An 18,778-nucleotide genomic window follows, 5' to 3' on the forward strand; every position below is an offset into this window, starting at 1 on the left:
GTACAACAGAGCTTTAGTCTGGAATAGCTCCTCTTTCACAGCCAAGTATGTCCTCTGACCTGAAAGAAAGGGGGAGAGGGAGGGGAGCAAGCAGAAATCTATAACCTCCAGCAGTGTGGTCAGAATACTAAACAATATCAGGGGACAGGGGGAGACCACGCAGTTGAGGCACCCGGCTGACCTCAGATCAGCTACAGTGCATTCGGAAAGTATTCAGACCGTTTGACTTTTTCAAAATTTGTTACGTTACAGCCTTATTCTAAAATGTATTAAAATTGTTTTACCCCCCCCTCAATCTACAAACAATAACCCATAATGACAAAGCAAAAACTAAGACAAAATATTTTAGCAAATAAATATGACATTTCCATAAGTATTCAGACCCTTTACGCAGTACTTTGTTGCAGCAATTATAACCTAGAGTCTTCTTGGGTATGACGCTACAAACTTGGAACACCTGTATTTGGGGATTTTCTCCCATTCTTCTCTGCAGATCCTCTCAAGCTCTGTCAGGTTGGATGGGGAGCGTTGCTGCACAGCTATTTTCAGGTCTCTTCGGAGATGTTTGATCGGGTTCAAGTCCGGGCTCTGGCTGGGCCACTCAAGGACATTCAAAGAATTGTCCTGAAGCCACTCCTGTGTCATCTTCGCTGTGTGATTCGGGTCGTTGTCCTGTTCGAAGGTAAACCTTTGCCCCAGTCTGAGGTCCTGAGTGCTCTGGAGCAGGTTTTCTTCAAGGATCTCTGTACTTTGCTCCATTCATCTTTCCCTCAATCCTGACTAGTCTCCCAGTCCCTGAAAAACATCCCACAGCATGATGCTGCCACCACCATGCTTCAACATAGGTATGGTGCTAGATTTCCTCCAGACGTGACGCTTGGCATTCAGGCCAAAGATTTCAATCTTGGTTTAATCAGGCCAGAGAATCTTGTTTCTCTCTAGAGTCCTTTAGGTGCCTTTTGGCAAACTCCAAGCGAGCTGTCATGTGCCTTTTACTGAGGAGTGGCTTCTGTCTGGCCACTCTACCATAAAGGCCTGATTGGTGGAGTGCTGCAGAGATGGTTATCCTTCTGGAAGGTTCTCCCATCTCCACAGAGGAACTCTGGAGTTCTGTCAGAGTGACCATCGCGTTCTTGGTCACCTCCCTGACCAAGGCCCTTCTCCCCCGATCGCTCAGTTTGCATTAGAAAAGGCACACATGAAAAAAAAAATAATACTTTGTAGTCACATTTTTCTACCAATTTTTCAATGCTGTGTTCAGATGTGTGTGGGTTAGTCATACCTGTGCCTGAGTGTTGGGTCGTTGGTTGCCATCTTTGTCGCCAAACGTCTTCCTGCAGTTTTCCAGCCACTGTGGGCATCAGATAAGGGAGGAAGGGAGTGTGTGAATACGTCATGAGATTGATACCAGCCTATGCCAGTCTACTTTTCTTTTAACTGTGTGTGTGTGTGTAGGGGTTGGGGGGGTAGATTTAATAAGTGCGCTATACTTGGCGAATTAAAGAGGGTCTGTTCTAGTGCAGTGGGGCGGCGATCAATCCTCAAGGGACCGCACCCGTCTCATTCAATTAGCACCCCAGCATCCCAAAGCCCTCTCTGCATCCCTCTCTCTCTCACAATCACATCTGTCCTCTTACACCCCCCGCCATCCCTCTAACTGATTTAGGAGCGCCAGGGAATATTTTTAGCCCGTCAGCAGGGGATGTTGCTAGCAATGTGGACGCTAAATCCACTCCTCCCTGTGATACAATGGTTGACCCGACAATGAGACACACAACCCATTTACCTCCTTATGACTCAGTTCATTGTCACGGTTGTGTTCTCTCAGCCTCTTCCTCCCTGATCTGGAGGGGAAATGATGTGTAATCTAGAGCCTCATTGAGCCTTCCTCGCTAGGAATGAGAGGCTATTTAAGTACAACCAGTGGTCTGGTGCAGGAATGGTCTGAGTACAGATATGTGGTACGATCATTAGCCATAATTGGATGGAATAAGGATGTGGGATTGTGTGATCTAGGGATTCAGGAAACAGTTGGTAAGAGTGTACTGTAGCTAGGGATGAGAGTATGTACTGTGTAGCTGTAAATGAGGATGAGATGGAGAGCTCACCTCCTCGGCCGCCTCCCTCTTGCCGTTGTAGGTGTCTAGGTGTTCCTGCAACTCCAGCACACTAAACTTCAGAGTCTCCAGCAGTCCACATGAGACCAACTATGACACAAACAGACCCGACAACACACATTCAATAAATATAGTACCTAACTTCAAGTTGGATCAAACTTTTTTTTATAACAGTAGCTAGGTTTCTATCCAATTGGTGTCAGATTTTCATGCAAATATTCTAAATTCTGCATAAAGAAAATGTGCATTTTCACTCCAGTGGTGCTTCCACCAAACTGATCTGTTGCGTAGAAAAATCAGTCTGATGTAGCGCACACAATGTCATTTTTCACAAGTGTATTGTATAAAATTGAAAGTTCAATGTGTTTCCATCCATTTTAAACATAGAATTGTGAGATAAAGATCTGTCATTCTCATTAAAAGCAAGTGTAAGAAGAAGCGGTAGATCTGTTCTGTGTGTGTTAATTCTATGCGTTTGTGTCTTATTTTCGGTTTTGTACATCAGCTGAAAATACAATATTTTTGGTTATTGAAAATATATATTTCACAGTAGTACAATGATTCTCTACACTATACTTGCTTGTTTTGTCACAAACTGAAATTAGGCAAACTATTACAATTTTAGTAACCAGGAAATGGAGCGATTTCTGCATTTGCACCTTTAATTGACCACAAAACCAACTTTTAGCAATGGTCTTCTCAATCTCTGGTTAAATGGAAAAATACAGTCCATAAGCACAGAAGGATCTTAAGGATCTGGAAAGATTCTACATGAAAGAATGGTCTAAGATCCCTTCCAATGTGTTCTCCAATCTTTTAAAGCATTTAAGAAAATGGTTCAATAGCTAGGTTTCCACCCAATTGCAGACTGATTTTCATGTCAATATTAAAAATTGTGCTTAAAGAAAATATGCACATTTACCCACCAGTGTTGTTTCCACCAAACTCGCTTAAGTTTTGATGTACCGAATAAAAGTCTTAAGTTTAATGAGTTTACATCCATTTTCAACTCTACCGACAGTTTTGTCACAATTCTTTTTGTCAAACAGCAGTCAAGCATTGATCAAGTCATCAGAATAAGACCCTTAATATTTATTGGCAAGGAGCATCAAGCTCACCACTGTGCACTTTCACCACGCTGTGAAGTTCATTATAACTTATTTCAACTATAGCCTGATAAACTACATGGTTTCCCGAGTCGTAGTGGGAGGACCACACAGCATATCATTGCGTAATAAATGTACTTCCATATGATGGTTATTATATCAATATTTGCGCATAATGGCGTTCCATCACCATTTCTCACATAATTAATTTGACCCAAAGAAATATCACAATGTCGAAAGAACAAATTCTGTCAGCATTTATAAAATGTTACAGAAACTTAATGTTTCAATCATGTTGTGATTAGGGTTGCAAAGGATCGGAAACTTTCAGGTAAATTTCCAGAATTTCCCCAGAACTTTTCCATGGGAAGTTGAGCCCTGGAATTTGGGGAATTTTGCTTAAATTTTGCTTGAATCTTTTTTGTGGGATACGCAATTCTAGGTCTTGTGGCATATTTTGGTTAAACTATCCCCAATTCAATGGAATTGTAACCCTCTGCATACACAGTGCACTCTTCCATAACATGTACAGCTGATTCTCAAGATCGTGCACACTAATGAGATGCTATTGAGCCCACACAACTACTGTCTGAGCCAAGGACTACATGCTTTCTGGTAAGTTTTGATTACAATACTGGGTGGGGTGAATATATTTTATACGATATACATTATTTTTTGTTAACTAGTGAATAGTAGCCTACAGCAAAGTGTGTTTAAATCATTCCTAACTTGTTAACAATTTCTGCTAGTTAGTTTTTGCTAACATGTGCTTGCTTGAGCCTGCTAACGGAGGAGTGTTAATTAACCTGTTTCCATACAGTTGAAGTCAGAAGTTTACATACACTTAGGTTGGAGTCATTAAAAATGCTTTTTCAACCACTCCACAAATTTCTTGTTAACAAACTATAGTTTTGGCAAGTTGGTTAGGACATCTACTTTGTGCATGACACAAGTAATTTTTCCAACAATTGTTTACAGACAGATTATTTCACTTATAACTCACTGTATTACAATTCCACTGGGTCAGATGTTTACATACACTAAGTTGACTGTCTTTAAACAGCTTGGAAAATTCCAGAAAATTGTCGTGGCTTTAGAAGCTTCTGATGGGCTAATTGACATCATTTGAGTCAATTGGAGGTGTACCTGTTGATGTATTTCAAGGCCTCCCTTCAAACTCAGTGCCTCTTTGCTTGACATCATGGGAAAATCAAAAGAAATCAGTCAAGACCTCGGAAAAATAATTGTAGACCTCCACAAGTCTGGTTCATCCTTGGCAGCAATTTCTGAAACGCCTGAAGGTACCACGTTCATCTGTACAAACTACAGTTCGCAAGCATAAACACCATGAGACCACGCAGCCGTCATACTGCTCAGGAAGGAGACGAGTTCCGTCTCCTAGAGATGAATGTACTTGGGTGCAAAAAGTGCAAATCAATCCCAGAACAGCAGCAAAGGACCTTGTGAATATGCTGGAGGAAACAGGTACAAAAGTATCTATATCCACAGTAAAATGAGTCCTATATCAACATGACCTGAAAAGACAGCTCAGCAAGGAAGAAGCCACTGCTCCAAAACCACCATAAAATAGCCAGACTACGGTTTGCAACTGCAAACGGGGACAAAGATCATACTTTTTGGAGAAATGTCCTCTGGTCTGATGAAACAAAAATATAACAACTGCTTGGCCATAATGACCATCGTTATGTTTGGAGGAAAAAGGGGGAGGCTTGCAAGCCGAAGAACACCATCCTAACTGTGAAGCACATGTGTGGCAGCATCATTTTGTGGGGGTGCTTTGCTGCAGGAGGGACTTGTGAACTTCACAAAGTAGATGGCATCATGAGGTAGGAAAATTATGTGGATATATATATTGCAACATCTCAAGACATCAGTCAGGAAGTTAAAGCTTGGTCACAAATGGGTCTTCCAAATGGACAATAACCCCAAGCATACTTCCAAAGTTGTGTCAAAATGGCTTAAGGACAACAAAGTCAAGGTATTGGAGTGGCCATCACAAAGCCCTGACCTCAATCCCATAGAAAACTTGTGGGCAGAACTGAAAAAGCATGTGAGAGCAAGGAGGCCTACAAACCTGACTCAGTTACACCAGCTCGGTCAAGAGGAATGGGCCAAAATTCACCCAACGTATTGTGGGAAGCTTGTGGAAGGCTATCCAAAACATTTGACCCAAGTTAAACAATGTAATTGAGTATGTAAACTTCTGACCCACTGGGAATGTGACGCAATTAAAGCTGAAATAAATCATTCTCTACTATTATTCTGACATCTCACATTCTTAAAATAAAGTGGTGATCCTAACTGACCTAAGACAGGGAATTTTTACTAGGATTAAATGTCAGGAACTTCCAACTTCAACTGTTTCATTTTCAAACATTTATCTTGCAAAGGAGCTGTTTAATCTAACTGATTAACTATTTACTTGTACATTCAATTTAATATATATATTTTTTACACATTTATTTCCTAACCTTTACAGTAAAATGCCACAGGCACTATTTGATGTGTGGAGACATTTCACTGTAGCTAATGTAGAAGGAAAAGCTGTGTACATTTGCAAATACTGTGCCAAATCATATGTGAAGAATGCAACAAAGACGCAGAATCATCTCGCCAAGTGCATAAAGTTCCCTCAGCGCTCACAACAAGCAACCTCTGACTAAAGTCCCTCTACTTCTCGTCGAGGTGAAAATGATGAATCAGACACCTTATCGATGGCAACAGCTCATGGTCCTGGAATCAGACATTTTTTGACTCAAGAGGAATGTAGTCAGAGAAATGCTGATAAATGTCTTGCTCAAGCTGTGTATGCAACTGGTTCACCTCTGATGCTCACAGGCAATGTGTATTGGAAGAGATTTCAGAATGTTGTCTGCCCAGCATACACCCCTCCAACCAGACTTTATCAACTAATTTACTGGATGCAGAGTGCAAGTGAAGGTCAAGCAAATCATAGAGAAGGCAGACTGTATTGCAATCATCTCTGATGGGTGGTCAAATGCTCGTGGGTAAGGAATAATGAACTACATCTCCACAACAGACACACCGGTCTCCACATTGCAGATGAGCTGAACAACAGAAGGTATTTGCACTGGTGACAAACAATGCTGTGAACATGAAGGCTGCTTGGTCTAAAGTGGAGGAGTCCTACCCTCACATCACACCCATTGGCTGTGCTGCTCATGCATTGAATCTGCTCCTCAAGGACATTGTGGCACTGAAAACAATGGATATACTCTACAAGAGAGCCAAGGAATTGATTAGGTATGTGAAGGGTCATGAAGTTATAGCAGCAATCTACCTCACCAAGCAAAGTGAGAAGAATAAGAGCACCACATTGAAGCTGACCAGCAACACCTGTTGGGGTGGTGTTGTCATCATGTTTGACAGTCTCCTGGAGGGGAAGGAGTGGGAAGAAATGGCCATATCACAGTCTGCCGATATAGACAGCCCCATCAAGAGGATCTTCCTGGATGATGTATTTTGGGAGAGAGTGGTAAGCCTGAAACCTATAGCAGTAGCCATTGCACGGATTGAGGGAGACAATGCCATCCTGTCTGTGATGTTCAGAATCTGCTTGCAGATGTAAGAGAAGAAATCCGTACTGCCCTGCCCACAGAGATCAACAAGGCCTATGGTGTCATCACCACTGTGTCTCGCCACTTTGGCCTGGATGAGGGCAAGGTTCTTGGCAGTTTGGCGAAGTACACTTCCATGCAAGGGCTTTGGGATGGAGATGCAATATGGCAGTTGTGCCAACATATCTCATCAGCCACCTGGTGGAAGGGACTTTGTGGATCTGAGGCTCTTTCCCCTGTTGCCTCAGTCAGCCTCCAAATCACACCAACATCAGCCGCCTCAGAGCGTAACTAGTCCTTGTTTTTGAACACACACACCAAAGCACACAACAGGCTGATCAATACAAGGGTAGAAAAATTGGTGGCCATCCAGGCAAATTTTGGGCTTTTTGAGCCTGACAACGAGCCATCCTCAACAAGGTTGGAAAGTGACATTGAAGATGAGGCCTCAGAGTCTGATGTTCAAGAAGGGGACATTGAGAAGGTCCAGGGAGAAGACATGGAAGCCTGAGAGGAAGACAACCAAAGCTTTAGTTTCTAGACGTATGTTGAAAATGGTTTTGGGAGATGCGATGGATCATTGGGGATCATCCAATATTCCTTTTCTTTTGTTGTTCAGTGAAATCATCCCAAGTGAAGAGTCAACTCATTTAATTAAAGTTCAATTCATAACTAAATAGTTTAACATTTCTATTGGAAGGATTTAATCATTTGTAATTATGTCTACTTATGATAAGGTAAAAGGTTTATTCTTCTGTCTCCATATGATATGGCAAATATATTCAAAGCATAAAACATCTACATTTAAATGGTATTAATTTAATTAGCATATATTTCCGTTAATTCCCAATGTTTCTCCCTCTGAATATTCCCCAAAATGTGCAATCCTAAGTTGTGAATATAATTTGTTTTTAACGGTATTACTTAACTGTGGATGGAAACATGGTTAGTGCCGTTCTCCTCGCAAGGGGAAGGTGCTGAAAACAGGGGATCCAATAATATTTACTGCCAACTTTGAGATGTTTTTATTTATTACTTGTTAAACAAAATCTTTCGCTAAGAAATTGAATAAGTATAAATAATATTTTTTTTTAAATGTTGAGCATACAATATAACTCAGTAGTCAAATTATTTATTTTATACAGTAGTCAAGACACGAACCATGAGAAGGGGTTAAACGCATACTGTACACGTAGATAAACGGCAGATTATTATCAATGCCATTTCAACAGCTGTTATTAATAGGTTGTCCACCGCAGGAAATCCTCACTGCTACCCTAGTTTATAGAAAGACCCTTATACTGTCCATCATGCAATATGCAACACTGCATGTGTAACAAGTACGACTAACTATATAACTACTGCTATCGCTAAAAAGCATGCTACAATTAGCTTTGTCATCCTTCCCTTTTGAAACCAGAGAGATGATGCAATATAATCTTTAGATTATTAAGGAAGTTGTAATCTTTGGGTTGGCAGGGAAGACTCACCGTCTCAGCGTCCAGCAGCACCGTGGGGCACTGGGAGCGTGAGGTCATGACCTCTAGGGAGCTGAGGAACTGGTTCCCCATTCGCTGCAGCCTCTCTCCCAGAAAACGCACTGACGAGTGGGTGATGGCGCCAAACTTCCTCTGCATGCTCTATAGACAATAACACAATCAACAGAGCAAACACACACACATGGCAAATACACTGAGTGTACAAAACATTAAGAACATTTTCCTAATATTGACTTGCACCCCATTTGCTATCAATTTGTCAGGGCATGGACTCTAAAAGGTGTTGAAAGCGTTCCACGGGGATGCTGGCCCATCTTGACTCCAATGCATTGGGTGGACCATTGTTGATACACACAGGAAACTGTTGAGCCTGAAACCCTGTTCAAAGGCACTTCAATCTTTTGTCTTGCCCATTCACCTTCTGAATGGCACACACACACAATCCATGTCGACAATTGTCTCAAGGCTTAAAAATCTTTAACATTTCTCCTCCCCTTCATATACACTGATTGAAGTGGATTTAACAAGTGAAATCAATAAATGATCATAGCTTTACCTGGTAAGACCGTCATAGAAAGATGGTCTACACGTTTTGTACACTCAGTGTATATACAGTACAAAACAAACACAAAACATACACTAAATATATCCCACTCCTCCTCTCTCACCTTAAATAGTCGGGAGAACACATGGAAGGTGTACACAGCAGAGGACCCATCCGTGTCCGACAACATCTGGTTGACATGGACACGCCAGGCATCCTCCTCGTCGTCATAGGCAACAGGCTGGAAAGCTGCCAGGATGGCAGAGAGGAAGGGCGAGGGGGGAGGAGAGGCCTGGACCTCTGGGAAACCATCCTGATCACCCTCATCTTGACTGAAAACACACAGGGTCAGTTTCAGTACTACTGACACAAACACACACAGGATTCACCTCATTCTGAATGCACAAGCGCACACACACACACACCCTAGCTCTGACTACAACCAAAACAACATCACTCTCTCTATACATCGCTCTCATCCTCTCACTGCAGATGTTTTTGCTGCAGTGTTGTTTCAGCAGAGATCTACTGCAGAGCCAGATCACAGACACTTTACCATCTTAACACACACACACACACACACACACACACACACACACACACACACACACACAGAGACAGAGATACTCACAGGCCTGTGGGACCAAACAGCCTGATGAAGCAGACAGAGTAGAAGTATCTGATACCTGCGCTGCCGAGCGCTGTGGAGGATACAGTCTTCGTCCTCATCCTCACCTTAACTAGCGCTTCTCTCTCCCTCCCTCTCTCTGCAGCACGGTAACACTGCATTTCACTGCCAGCCTGCCTAGAACACTGCACTACCTACCGTACCATCCCAAACATGACTACAGAGCAGAGCTCTGAGCCCAGAATCTGACACACACATACGCAGCAACACAGAGCAAGGCCCCAACCTCACCGAAGGAAGCTCCAAGTACAGCCTTCTACTGATTTAAGCTTTCTGCCTAGCACGCACATCATGCACGCGCAGAGCCCTTTTGTTTTCCGGGGGAGGATCATTTGGAGCACTGCACCCTCTAGCGATCTATCATACTGCCTGGGTTTTAGAGAGAGGGAACATTCACTTAAGCACGCGTGTGTACTGAATGAACAAGCAAGAAGTGTGTGCATGGTTTCTAAATCTCTCGTTGAATAGAGTTGATTTGTAGCTGACACTGAGGACCAGTGTCCTCTAACCAGTTTGTCCACCTTGATGAGTGTGTATATAAAAAAGGCAAAGAGAAGCCTGAGCTGGCCCACCTTCAGAGAGATGCCCTCAGCTCCCACCCAGCCCAAATGGGAGTCGAGCCAGTGATGAGGTCACCCATTACAGCAGCTCCAACACCGACCGACACACACAGGGACTCCAACACCGACCGACCGACACACACAGATACTCCAACATAGCGTCTTTAGCACATACAGTGGGGCAAAAAAGTATTTAGTCAGCCACCAATTGTGCAAGTTCTCCCATTTAAAAATATGAGAGAGGCCTGTAATTTTCATCATAGGTACACTTCAACTATGACAGACAAAATGAGGAGGAAAAAAAAATAAAGAAAATCACGTAGGATTTTTAAGGAATTTATTTGCAAATTATGGTGGAAAATAACATAAGAAAATAAGTATTTGGTCACCTACAAACAAGCAAGATTTCTGGCTCTCACAGACCTGTAACTTCTTCTTTAAGAGGCTCCTCTGTCCTCCGCTCGTTACCTGTATTAATGGCACCTGTTTGAACTTGTTATCAGTATAAAAGATACCTGTCCACAGTGCCAGACGTGTCCCCCTGCTTAAGCCAGTACATGTCCAGGCCCGTCTGAAGTTTGCTAGAGAGCATTTGGATGATCCAGAAGAAGATTGGAAGAATGTCATATGGTCAGATGAAACCAAAATATAACTTTTTGGTAAAAACTCAACTCGTCGTGTTTGGAGGACAAAGAATGCTGAGTTGCATCCAAAGAACACCATACCTACTGTGAAGCATGGGGGTGGAAACATCAAGCTTTGGGGCTGTTTTTCTGCAAAGGGACCAGGATGACTGATCCGTGTAAAGGAAAGAATGAATGGGGCCATGTATCGTGAGATTTTGAGTGAAAACCTCTTTCCATCAGCAAGGGCATTGAAGATGAAACGTGGCTGGGTCATTCAGCATGACAATGATCCCAAACACACCGCCCAGGCAATGAAGGAGTGGCTTCGTAAGAAGCATTTCAAGGTCCTGGAGTGGCCTAGCCAGTCTCCAGATCTCAACCCCATAGAAAATATTTGGAGGGAGTTGAAAGTCCGTGTTGCCCAGCAACAGCCCCAAAACATCACTGCTCTAGAGGAGATATGCATGGAGGAATGGGCCAAAATACCAGCAACAGTGTGTGAAAACCTTGTGAAGACTTACAGAAAACGTTTGACCTCTGTCATTGCCAACAAAGGGTATATAACAAAGTATTGAGATAAACTTTTGTTATTGACCAAATACTTATTTTCCATCATAATTTGCAAATCAATTCCTTAAAAATCCTACAATGTGATTTTTTATTTTTATTTTTTCTCATTTTGTCTGTCATAGTTGAAGTGTTCCTATGATGAAAATTACAGGCCTCGCTCATCTTTTTAAGTGGGAGAACTTGCACAATTGGTGGCTGACTAAATACTTTTTTGTCCCACTGTACATACAATATTTGCTGTCACAGTACCCAGATCCACAACACACACAGGTTGGGAGCACCACAAGGTCAGCCGCAGAGCAATTCCCCGGAGCAGGTTAGGGGGTAGTGCCTTGCACATCGGCAGTAGGTAGCACCTGAGATATTTACTCCAGTTGCTGGCTCACTCCCCACAGATTCCATTTGTCAATATGGTTGTCCACATGCAAGTATGAACTGAAAACAGGTATGCAAATGTTACCAGAATTTCAATCTAGAGATAGGATCAATTTATACCTGCCAATACGTAATGGCTAATTTATACACCTGAAGACATACAAACTGATATCTGACTAGAGGCCACAACCACTGCACATTTGGCCACTGGTACAGGTCCTCTGATATTGGAGAGTAAAGTTAGCAGAGTAAAGCAGTCTTACCTGGACATATCAGAGAAGTCGGCCTCCTCCTCCTCACAGCGTTCATCCAGCTCCTTCAGCGCCAGCGTCACGTCCTCCTCACACACAGAGCCACAGGGGCTGTCTGGGATGGGGGGCAGCAGGGGCAGGGTCGTAGGGGAGTCCCCCTCACAGAGGGACCCCGGCGGGGTGTCTATGGCCGGCAGCCGAGGGGGGGCCAGGTCCAGGTTGTCATGAGGGTCCTGAGAGTCTGTGAGGTCAAACAGCTCAGGGGGGTCCGGGGGCAGTGCGGGGGCACTGCTGCCAAACCCTGTGTCTGTGCTCACACTGCTGCTCAGCTCGTCTGCCGCCGTCATGCTGACCACATCCTGCTCAACACAGTCAGCAGGAGTTGTTCAGGAGCAGATTCAACATAGAGTATAGTGGTTCTCAAACCTCTCCTCAGGGACACCCAGGTGTTTCACAATTTTGTTGTAGCCATGATTTAGTTCACCTCATTCACCTATTCAAGGCCTCGCTATATAGTTGACATCAGGTGTGCTAGCTCGGGAATAGATTAAATACATGAATGTATTCCTCCCTGAGGAGAGGTTTGAGAACCACTGTACTATAACACTAATCACACAAAATCACTCCATCTCTTGAGACCTTATGGTTGCCACAGCAACAGCCCTTATGGGAATAACTACTTAACCTTTATCTATGCCTGAAGTAGAAACATTACTGGCTTCCACAATATATAACATTAAAGAATACACTATTCTTAACTATAGAAAATGGAGACTTGGTCAGCATTATTCAAAAGATGGATATTCACCTCACAGTTCATACTCTTAAGTTTGTGTGTCTCTAGAGAAAAGCAAATCAATAAACAGAAGGGCCAATATCAATCTATGGAGCTGGCCTGCCATTAAGAGAGACCCTCAGGGTAATAACACACTGACGTGACCAGACGACAGGCTGAGCGCTAAAAGGCCTTCAAGATAGATGAGATGTGTTGCACTCTGACGCAGTCCAAGCCATTTGGATCAAGCTACTGAATTATGGATCACGATGAATGACTAGAGTAGTTAAGAAAAAGACTAAACGAGAAGGTTAAAGTTTGTGAAAAGAAAAATCATCATTATGGTCAATATAAAGGTTTTAACTAGGTTTTGTTTAATTGTAAATTACAGTTGTAAGAAACGTAGCAGCCAGCAGTACTGAACACTGTCAAATGTAACAGTGGAACATAAATCCACATCAGTGACTGCTGTGCTGTGTGACAGGGCAGTTATCTGCATTAGCCCACAGTGTGAGTCATATTACAGGAAACGAGTCAACAATGTTCATGCAAGACACGTCCACAGGGGGAGGAGTGGGGAGGAGTGGGGAGTGCAGAGGGAGGAGTGGGGAGGACAGGGGGAGGAGTGGGGAGGACAGGGGGAGGAGTGGGGAGGACAGAGGGAGGAGTGGGGAGGACAGGGGGAGGAGTGGGGAGGACAGGGGGAGGAGTGGGGAGGACAGGGGAGGAGTGGGGAGGACAGGGGGAGGAGTGGGGAGTGCAGGGGAGGAGTGGGGAGGACAGGGGGGGAGTGGGGAGGACAGGGGAGGAGTGGGGAGGACAGAGGGAGGAGTGGGGAGGACAGGGGGAGGAGTGGGGAGGACAGGGGGAGGAGTGGGGAGGACAGGGGGAGGAGTGGGGAGGACAGGGGGAGGAGTGGGGAGGAGTGGGGGAGGAGTGGGGAGGAGTGGGGAGTGCAGAGGGAGGAGTGGGGAGGACAGGGGGAGGAGTGGGGAGGACAGGGGGAGGAGTGGGAAGGAGTGGGGAGGACAGGGGGAGGAGTGGGGATACAGGGGAGGAGTGGGGAGGACAGGGGAGGAGGGGGAGGAGTGGGGAGGACAGGGGGAGGCGGGGGGGATACAGGGGGAGGAGTGGGGAGGACAGGGGGAGGGGTGGGGAGTGCAGAGGGAGGAGTGGGGAGTGCAGAGGGAGGAGTGGGGAGGACAGGGGGAGGAGTGGGGAGGACAGGGGGAGGCGGGGGATACAGGGGGAGGAGTGGGGAGTGCAGAGGGAGGAGTGGGGAGGACAGGGGAGGAGTGGGGATACAGGGGGAGGAGTGGGGATACAGGGGGAGGAGTGGGGATACAGGGGGAGGAGTGGGGAGGACAGGGGGAGGAGTGGGGAGGACAGGGGGAGGAGTGGGGAGGACAGGGGGGGGACAGGGGGAGGAGTGGGGAGGACAGGGGGAGGCGTGGGGAGGACAGGGGGAGGCGTGGGGAGGACAGGGGAGGCGTGGGGAGGACAGGGGAGGCGTGGGGAGGACAGGGGAGGCGTGGGGAGGACAGGGGGAGGAGTGGGGAGTGCAGAGGGAGGAGTGGGGAGGACAGGGGAGGAGTGGGGAGTGCAAGGGAGGAGTGGGGAGGACAGGGGGAGGAGTGGGGAGGACAGGGGAGGAGGGGGAGGACAGGGGAGGAGTGGGGATACAGGGGGAGGAGTGGGGAGGACAGGGGGAGGAGGGGGGGAGGACAGGGGGAGGAGTGGGGGAGGAGTGGGGAGGACAGGGGGAGGAGTGGGGAGGACAGGGGAGGAGTGGGGAGGACAGGGGGAGGGGGAGGAGGGGGAGGACAGGGGGAGGAGTGGGGAGGACAGGGAGGAGTGGGGAGGACAGGGGGAGGAGTGGGGAGTGCAAAGGGAGGAGTGGGGGGGGGAGGGGGGAGGAGTAGGGAGGACAGGGGGAGGACAGTGGGGAGGAGTGGGGAGTGCAGAGGGAGGAGTTGGGAGTGCAGAGGGAGGAGTGGGGAGTGCAGAGGGAGGAGTTGGGATACAGGGGAGGAGTGGGGAGTGCAGAGGGAGGAGTGGGGAGGACAGGGGGAGGAGTGGGGAGTGCATACGGGGAGGAGTGGGGGGGACAGGGGGAGGAGTGGGGAGTGCAGAGGGAGGAGTGGGGACTGCAGAGGAAGGAGTGGGGAGTGCAGAGGGAGGAGTGGGGAGTGCAGAGGGAGGAGTGCAGAGGGAGGAGTGGGGAGTGCAGAGGGAGGAGTGGGGATACAGGGGAGGGGAGGAGTACAGGGGGGAGTGGGGAGTGCAGAGGGAGGAGTGGGGAGTGCAGGGGGAGGAGGGGGGATACAGGGGGAGGAGTGGGGATACAGGGGGAGGAGTGGGGAGTGCAGAGGGGGAGGAGTGGGGATACAGGGGAGGAGTGGGGATGCAGGGGAGGAGTGGGGAGTGCAGAGGGAGGAGTGGGGAGTGCAGAGGGAGGAGTGGGGAGTGCAGAGGGAGGAGTGGGGAGTGCAGAGGGAGGAGTGGGGAGTGCAGAGGGAGGAGTGGGGAGTGCAGAGGGAGGAGTGGTGGTACAGGGGGAGTGGGGAGTGCAGGGGAAGGAGTACAGGGGGGAGTGGGGAGTGCAGAGGGAGGAGTGGGGAGTGCAGAGGGAGGAGTGGGGAGTGCAGAGGGAGGAGTGGGGAGTGCAGGGGAGGAGTGGGGATACAGGGGGAGGGGGGGAGTACAGGGGGAGTGCAGAGGGAGGAGTGGGGATACAGGGGAGGGGGAGGAGTACAGGGGGAGTGGGGAGTGCAGAGGGAGGAGTGGGGATACAGGGGGGAGGGTACAGGGGGAGTGGGGAGTGCAGAGGGAGGTGTGGGGAGGGCAGGGGAGGAGTGGGGATACAGGGGAGGAGTGGGGATACAGGGGAGGAGTGGGGATACAGGGGAGGAGTGGGGATACAGGGGAGGAGTGGGGAGTGCAGAGGGAGGAGTGGGGATACAGGGGAGGGGAGGAGTGCAGAGGGAGGAGTGGGGAGTGCAGAGGGAGGAGTGGGGAGTGCAGAGGGAGGAGTGGGGAGTGCAGAGGGAGGAGTGGGGAGTGCAGAGGGAGGAGTGGGGATACAGGGGGAACTAGAACATCTAATTGAAAGTACTTGTCTTTCCTCTATTTAAGAGTCTCATGCATTAAGGAGAGTGTGGCAGGCTGCCAGTACGTCTCGGTGGCTATATTACAGAACACTTTTAGGAGTGGGTGGACGTCTGGGCCGTCGTGGAGGGATGAGTAATAGTATTAATGGTTTTATCCGGGGCTCATTACACTAAGACCTGGGCCTGTGATGGGGAGATGTCCTTGGGCTGATATTGAGATGATAGGTGTAAGGAGGGACAGGAATGAGCTCATACGGAAGCTCCATTCACATTACTGGGGAAAGGATGGGGTGTTATTTCTCACAGAGCAGCCCCCATTGAACATTCCCCATCTCAGTTTCGTTCACACAATCACCAGGAGTAGGTCCTGTGTCACTGTGTATGAGACAATCAATTAAAAATGGGGTCTCCGGGGACAAACATGAGCAGCATAAACTATCAATACAAAACCTAGACAGAACTATACATTGTGTGGAAGACTTGTTGAGCAAGAGTGCATCCTCACCATGGTTACACAGGTTAGTAGTGGTAGATAATGGATAATAATTGAAGCTGTTAGTGACTGCATGTTAGTGTGGTTTACCTGGTTAACTGTGCTCACTGGTTTAATCTAATGCATGTCTCCGTGTTGCATCACAATGCTCTCTAATGAAGCGGACTTAACTAGCTCATACTCACACATGGGTCTGCCATGCAGAGTAGGAGGCTGGTGTCCAGTGCTCAGTAATTTAACAGTGAGTTCAGTTGAGTGTTCAGGTTCCAAATTCTGAGGTGACGTTTCACCTGGCCTGAGGTGAGCATTGACAATCTCTCCCCCAATCACACATTTAAGCACCACAAACCAGCCAAATCAGAGGAGCAAAAGCTAGCCCACCACAGCACCCACACACCCAGAGCAGCACAACAAGTGGAGAGATGGAGATGGAGGGAGATGTGAACAGAGAGAGTGCCCCCTACTGCACACTAGCTACAGCTCACTCCCTACAGGCAGACAGAGAGAGTGCCCCCTACTGCACACTAGCTACAGCTCACTCCCTACAGGCAGACAGAGAGAGTGCCCCCTACTGCACACTAGCTACAGCTCACTCCCTACAGGCAGACAGAGAGAGTGCCCCCTACTGCACACTAGCTACAGCTCACTCCCTACAGGCAGACAGAGAGAGTGCCCCCTACTGCACACTAGCTACAGCTCACTCCCTACAGGCAGACAGAGAGTGCCCCCTACTGCACACTAGCTACAGCTCACTCCCTACAGGCAGACAGAGAGAGTGCCCCCTACTGCACACTAGCTACAGCTCACTCCCTACAGGCAGACAGAGAGAGTGCCCCCTACTGCACACTAGCTACAGCTCACTCCCTACAGGCAAACAGAGAGAGTGCCCCCTACTGCACACTAGCTACAGCTCACTCCCTACAGGCAGACAGAGAGAGTGCCCCCTACTGCACACCAGCTACAGCTCACTCCCTACAGGCAGACAGAGAGAGTGCCCCCTACTGCACACCAGCTACAGCTCACTCCCTACAGGCAGACAGAGAGAGTGCCCCCTACTGCACACTAGCTACAGCTCACTCCCTACAGGCAGACAGAGAGAGTGCCCCCTACTGCACACTAGCTACAGCTCACTCCCTACAGGCAGACAGATAGAGTGCCCCCTACTGCACACTAGCTACAGCTCACTCCCTACAGGCAGACAGAGATAGTGCCCCTACTGCACACTAGCTACAGCTCACTCTCTACAGGCAGACAGAGAGAGTGCCCCTACTGCACACTAGCTACAGCTCACTCCCTACAGGCAGACAGAGATAGTGCCCCTACTACACACCAGCTACAGCTCACTCCCTACAGGCAGACAGATAAAGTGCCCCTACTGCACACCAGCTACAGCTCACTCCCTACAGGCAGACAGAGAGAGTGCCCCCTACTGCACACCAGCTACAGCTCACTCCCTACAGGCAGACAGAGAGAGTGCCCCTACTGCACACTAGCTACAGCTCACTCCCTACAGGCAGACAGAGAGTGCCCCCTACTGCACACTAGCTACAGCTCACTCCCTACAGGCAGACAGAGAGAGTGCCCCCTACTGCACACTAGCTACAGCTCACTCCCTACAGGCAGACAGAGAGAGTGCCCCCTACTGCACACTAGCTACAGCTCACTCCCTACAGGCAGACAGAGAGAGTGCCCCCTACTGCACACCAGCTACAGCTCACTCCCTACAGGCAGACAGAGAGAGTGCACCCTACTGCACACCAGCTACAGCTCACTCCCTACAGGCAGACAGAGAGTGCCCCCTACTGCACACTAGCTACAGCTCACTCCCTACAGGCAGACAGAGATAGTGCCCCCTACTGCACACCAGCTACAGCTCACTCCCTACAGGCAGACAGATAAAGTGCCCCCTACTGCACACCAGCTACAGCTTACTCCCTACAGGCAGACAGAGAGAGTGCCCCCTACTGCACACCAGCTACAGCTCACTCCCTACAGGCAGACAGAGAGAGTGCCCCCTACTGCACACCAGCTACAGCTCACTCCCTACAGGCAGACAGAGAGTGCCCCCTACTGCACACCAGCTACAGCTCACTCCCTACAGGCAGACAGATTGAGTGCCCCCTACTGCACACTAGCTACAGCTCACTCCCTACAGGCAGACAGATAGAGTGCCCCCTACTGCACACCAGCTACAGCTCACTCCCTACAGGCAGACAGATTGAGTGCCCCCTACTGCACACTAGCTACAGCTCACTCCCTACAGGCAGACAGAGAGAGTGCCCCCTACTGCACACTCGCTACAGCTCACTCCCTACAGGCAGACAGAGAGAGTGCCCCCTACTGCACACTAGCTACAGCTCACTCCCTACAGGCAGACAGAGAGAGTGCCCCCTACTGCACACTAGCTACAGCTCACTCCCTACAGGCAGACAGATAAAGTGCCCCCTACTGCACACCAGCTACAG

At 48.1% G+C, this 18,778-nt stretch overlaps 1 protein-coding gene across 21 annotated transcripts in view; it reads right to left on the reverse strand.

Moving 5' to 3' along the window:
* Positions 1 to 18,778, reverse strand: part of fryl (furry homolog, like) — a 124,398-nt gene that overhangs the window by 4,328 nt on the left and 101,292 nt on the right. For all 21 annotated transcript variants that reach the window (XM_052459826.1, XM_052459812.1, XM_035784315.2 and 18 more), the window contains 5 exons: positions 11,948 to 12,294; positions 8,990 to 9,197; positions 8,313 to 8,462; positions 2,109 to 2,207; positions 1,283 to 1,351 (listed from right to left, as the gene is read on the reverse strand). In XM_052459826.1, the coding sequence (XP_052315786.1) occupies positions 1,283 to 1,351; positions 2,109 to 2,207; positions 8,313 to 8,462; positions 8,990 to 9,197; positions 11,948 to 12,294 (873 nt within the window). The remainder of the gene's footprint in view (positions 1 to 1,282; positions 1,352 to 2,108; positions 2,208 to 8,312; positions 8,463 to 8,989; positions 9,198 to 11,947; positions 12,295 to 18,778) is intronic.

Source organism: Oncorhynchus keta, chromosome 1, assembly GCF_023373465.1.
Source record: "Oncorhynchus keta strain PuntledgeMale-10-30-2019 chromosome 1, Oket_V2, whole genome shotgun sequence".
Lineage (NCBI taxonomy): Eukaryota > Metazoa > Chordata > Actinopteri > Salmoniformes > Salmonidae > Oncorhynchus > Oncorhynchus keta.